Consider the following 5,430-nt stretch of genomic DNA (forward strand, 5'->3'; position numbering starts at 1 on the left):
AGAGGTCCCAAACCACAACAGTTCTAGGACGAAGGCATCCTTCAGGGCCCTTCGTGACACGGGCCTTTGTGGGAATCCAGCGGCCTGTCCTTTTAAGGTGGCCTGGCCTGTCTGTTTTATCACAGATGTGGCATAAAAATTTGCATCAAGGTATAAGAAGTTTCGGTTAGATTGAAGTAAACCCGATGGAGCTTTTGCCTGACTTCGTGGCATGTTGCCCCGATCTGGGAATATATTTTACATCCTCTTATGTTTTAACGTTCAGGACTCAGTTGCCTGTGCTGGCATCGGGCAGTGGTCAGCCGTGGTCAGTTGATCAGCATCAGCTTTGACTTAAAAAGGCCACAGATTTCACTCTAGTTTAAGTTTTCCAGTTGTGTGAAATTTTATTCATTGTGAGTAATGACTCAAAATGAGGGGACGAAGCCGGGTCATGCCAGGCTCCGGCCTCAGGCCGCCTCACCGTCCCCCAGCAGAGTGGAGACGCTGGGGGAGGCCCTTGGCAGTAGAAGGTGACTATATGTCCGTCACCTCAGATCCAAGTTGACGCCTAGAATCCACCTTACCTGTACAGCCTTAGTCCTATGTCCCAAACACAGACTAGCTCAGCCGTGGCAATTGAAGTGACAGGTGATAGCAGGAAAGGGGCGGCCGCCCATGGGACCCCTGAGCTGGCAGCACACCTGCGTGTCTCCGAGCTTCTCAGTAATGCCATTTGTCATGTGGTACATTGGCTGCTCGGTTTCTCACGCCAAGGTTCACATCCCATATACACTGCTGAGAAGGCAGGGCGGTGCTGCGTGTGTCTCCAGATTCCCCCTAAAAAACACTGCAAAGGTTTGAGCGTTCACCCCGTGGCATCGTCCCTGGCCCGCCAGAGAGTCAGCGCACCCCCCGTTTCAGGAGCCCCCCGGTTCAGGAGCCCCCGGTTGGGTCGCAGCGGGCCGGGCCGGGGCCACGATGCTGACGCCTTCTCGCCCGCTTCCTTCCCGCAGCACGGGTCGGCGAGGCTGTTCCGCTCCTCCAGCAAAGGCTTCCAAGGTACAGCCCCAGCGGGCCACGGCGCCCTGATGGCAAACAAACAGCATCAAGGCAAACCCAACAGCCAGTATTACCACGGCAAAAAGCGGAGGCACAGGCGGGACGCCCCCCTCTCAGACCTGTGCAGATAGTTGGGGGCGCGCGGCGGACTGTCTTCTGAGGGCGGCGACCTCGCGCCCGGGACGGTGGCCTGGGGACTCCCGGACACACCCCGGAGCCTTTACACTGTTCTCACGTGCTTTCGCAACTGCGTTTTTTTCCCAGCTCGCCACGGAATGGATCATGAAGACTGACAACTGCAAAACACAAAAAGCAGGAGGGGGGGGGAAGGCTGCTCGTCTGATGAGTCTATGCTACAACAGGGTCATTTTAAGATTTAAAGCTTGAATGTAAAATAAATATATTTCCATTGGCTTTATGCAGAGTTAGAGGGCGTGGTGTTCGGTGCGGGTGGGGAATAGGCGGGAACTGCCCGGGATCGGGGCGGGAAGGAGAACAGGCATCTCGTCAGAAGTCCGATTCCAAAGGGGGAAGTGATCTGTGCATGTTTTTTTTGTTTTTTTAAAATATTTTTGCATATATTTACCATTTTATTGTGTGTATATATAGATGACCATATAGGAAATCGATATTTGTAATAGTGGATTTGTTAATACTTTTTACATAACATTACTGTTTAAATTGTAAACAGATTTTTCTCAGGATTAGTTTGCAAAATAATCTGAATTGTCATCTTAACATCCACACGTAGGGAAGTGATTAGTTCTGTTCCTCATTTTGCTTTCCTCCGCATCGAAATGCGTGATAGGACCCTTGTGACCTGCTGCTGCACATGTGTTCCTCTCCGAAGAAAAGGTTGATGGTGGCAAATGATGGTTATTTTATTTTGTAAAAACAAATATATATATATATATATATGTACTATGTACTTTTGTGCAAACACTGAAAAATCTCTAGTCATCTCTAAAAATTAACTTGCAACCATTTTCTAGTGCTGTCGTCTTGGGCAGTGGGCAATTACATTGTTTTTTTTTTTTTCTGGCCTTTTTTTTTTCCCCCCAATAGGGAAAAAAGGCCGCCGTGTCTGGTCGCATTCCTGTTGCGGTGAGACCTGCAGTCCACAGCCTTTGCATGCTGCCTCCTCTAACCCCGCGTGGGCTCCTGCTTGTTTTCCCATCTCTTATTCTTTTTTTAAAATTCACGCTTAACTACTGTGGGAGAGAATAACTGTAAACAGCTTTAATTAAATCATACTTATAAAAAACTATTTTCTTATACTCCACTTTATGCTTTTGGTATTGTTGATCTTTCAAAATTAAATGGTCTTTGATAATGGATCTATTTTGTATTGCCTTATTAAGATCAAATACTTCTTGTCATCCCATTCTTTATCCCCTCCTCCCATGGAATTATCTTTAATTAAAACTTTTTTAAACATTGGCTTGTTTCAATCATACTGTAAATTTTGGTTGTGGTCAGCTTTGAGTGCAAATGAGATGTATACTTCTGTCATTCGTCACATGTTGAGTTTGAAACTTGGTTGGGAATATTTGCTATGATAGGATGTAAGTGACATTTCTGAAAATGCTCGCTTTCGAGGTGAAAGCTCTCTGTTTAGCGTCGGTGTGTGTGGCTCTGTTAATTACAGCCATTTCCGAGATGAGATTCTTTTACACACACACACACGCACACACACACGCACACACACACACACACACAAAGTACTGTTGGCTTTTAGGAATTTCTTTTATATACATTTATGAAATACAGAAGACCAATCAGACCATTAATGGACACTTAGTGCAACTTTTTATAAAGAAAATAATGCTAAAAGTGAGACGGAAACCGATGTCATCACTGAAGTTAATAATTTTCAATATGTTCGTATTTTAATTCACAACAGAAAATGTGTTCCGAACCTGGAAACTCATAATACTTGTGTGAACCGCGGAAGATTTTAAATGTGCTGTTACTTTGACAATGTTTTCAATTTTAGAGTCACATTTTATTCTGATCTGAATTTTTATCAAGATGTTGGTTGAGCTTTTGTTTTCTGAAACCAGTTTGTCATAACATAGCGTGTGCATAATCACAGTATTTATTTTCTAGGACTATTGTGAATGTGTAGATTTATGTTTACCGCTAAGGGAACAATTATTTATAAAATAAAATTAAATCCAGTATTAGCTGCCTATATCTCAGACACTTAATACTTGCAGAGATCCGTGTTACATTTACCACACTGAAGTTGTTGTTGTTGTTGTTTTATTTTTAAAGAACCACCCTCATTTTGTTGAAAGTGAATGTATTCTTAGGGTGCGGGTAACTAGTGTCCACTAAGCATGTGATTATATTAAGGTGGTGGTAGCGGGAAGAAAAATCTTGATTCCATTGGGAATCTTAGGTTTTCGTAAATTTATTGGGAAAATAGTTTTTCCTGTACTGCTGATGTTTCTTTTTGGTAAACAGTATCTTTCTAAAAGAAAAAGCATGACGGAGAAATTGAGGTGTGTACATTTCCTCAAACAACCAGCATTGTATTTGTGTATCTTGCGGTGAACAGTGTGGAAGCTGTTCACTTTTCAATCTGAAGTAAAATACTTTCAAGAACTTTTAGTTTGCCTGCTCATTTGTTTTGTACATTTCATCTCTGCATTTGACTCCTGTCTCTCTACCTTTTTGAGTTTTAATACTGTTCACGAGATCCCGTGAACCTGTGAGAAACGCGCCATTTAAATATTACAGTCCATCCCTATCCAGAGTCATAACCTTCCTTCGCTAGTGCTTGTGGAACTGGATTTTCACAGACTCCGCCTCGCTGTGGTGACATCGCTCTGGCGGTCACGTACCTGTACCACCTGGTCGGTGTCAATGCTCCTTAAAGAGTCAGTGAACATTTCAATCCTGGGTTTCGGAGGCGCCGATGGGTCACAAAATCTGAGTGGTTCTGTTTTGACGATAAAGGTAAATGCATTTTCCCCTCCGGTTCGGAGCTGTCCGCGAAGGGGCCTGGTTTCCAGCGTCTTTGTTTGGTTTGGAGAGGCTGCCCGTGGTTTCCGAACCAGCGGGGTCCCCCGGTTTTACACGGACTTGCCCTCCAGCCTTCCGCAGTCGATCATTCTATATTTTTGTCCTCTTTCGGGTGGCTTTTACCGTGACTTGTATTTCGAGCCTCTCAATATTTAGGTTCTTTGCTTTGACTCAGACGTTCTTGGATAAAATCTTCACAGAGCAAACACATGGGTGGGAGGGAGAGTATTTTTAAAGCTTTTTTCCTCCGGAGTCTTACATCTCCATGTGTTTTCTTCCCCCCCGCCCCCCGCCCCCCATGCAATGGTAAGTGTGAATCTTGTTCGCCTTAACCTACAGACTAGGGTTTGGGCCTTCCAGAACTGTAGGAGGGTCAGGAGAGAGTGACTGTCGTGAGCTGCAGGACCCTGCAGTGCCGACGGGCTTGTTGGCAAGCCCCGCTCCACTGACCAGGATGCAGTCACCCAGCTTGGTTTGTGGAAATCCCTAGAAATTGCCACTCTGAGGTAGTGCTAAGTCCTGTTGATATTTTTATTGGTTGGGACTATGTCTTCTCAATGTTATTTTAATATCAATTTACAGGTTTTTCAGTTCCTTCCCTTACAACACTGTTGACTTTGCACTGTTTCAGCCACCGACTGGGAATATTGATAGGAAATCAGTTTCTTCTCAGTTAACTTTTAAAATTTAAATGGTAAAGTATGAAACGACATTCACGACTTTGCCATGATGGACACGGAAGCGTTAAGATCAGTGATCGGAAGGGTTTATTTTTGTTCATCGGTTCTTGGGTCTCAGCTCATTAAACTGTTTCAATTAGTAGAAAGCAACATTCTCCTGTTTGTGAACAAAGCTCTGTTAATTAGGTAGAAGTTATATGTGATAGTTACTCTCTATCCTCATGTTCATCAGTGACATCGTTCGTCTAGTGAAATCTTTAGAGAACTTGGCAGCATTCAAGTGGGGACAATGACAGGTGTAAGCGATCACGTGGGAGTCACGTCTTCACCTTGCCTCAGCTGCTGATCCTGCAGGCTCTTAACTGCCATTTAGTCAAAACTCTTATGGGCGGAATAAATGTGAACATACATTAACACATTTTCATGTGGTATTTGATATTTAGCATAGCTGAGGAACAAGGCAGATTTTACTGTGGAAGTTATTGGCGTGGATCGAACACTTGACGTAACCTGGAAGCCTTTTTCTCAACTGTCTTGTTATCCGTCTCGAGTTTATACTTTAAGCAGCTCGTTTTTCATCAGAGAGAAGGAACTAAATTATTAGCTCGCTATTAGCCCATATCGCTGGACACCAGTTATCGGTATAAACTGAATGTGGACGAAATTATTAACCAGAAGA

At 44.0% G+C, this 5,430-nt stretch overlaps 1 protein-coding gene across 3 annotated transcripts in view; it reads left to right on the forward strand.

Moving 5' to 3' along the window:
- The window catches only part of TENT4B (terminal nucleotidyltransferase 4B), a 42,527-nt gene extending 38,870 nt beyond the window's left edge, over nucleotides 1–3,657 (forward strand). For 2 of the 3 annotated variants that reach the window (XM_006908747.3, XM_015586952.2), the window contains exon 12: nucleotides 996–3,657. In XM_006908747.3, the coding sequence (XP_006908809.1) occupies nucleotides 996–1,172 (177 nt within the window). In that variant the 3' untranslated portion in view covers nucleotides 1,173–3,657. The remainder of the gene's footprint in view (nucleotides 1–995) is intronic. The other variant, XM_015586951.2, reaches the window with a different exon arrangement.
- The last annotated feature ends 1,773 nt before the right edge of the window (nucleotides 3,658–5,430 follow it).

The sequence above is a fragment of the Pteropus alecto genome, unplaced genomic scaffold (genome assembly GCF_000325575.1).
Source record: "Pteropus alecto unplaced genomic scaffold, ASM32557v1 scaffold123, whole genome shotgun sequence".
NCBI lineage: Eukaryota > Metazoa > Chordata > Mammalia > Chiroptera > Pteropodidae > Pteropus > Pteropus alecto.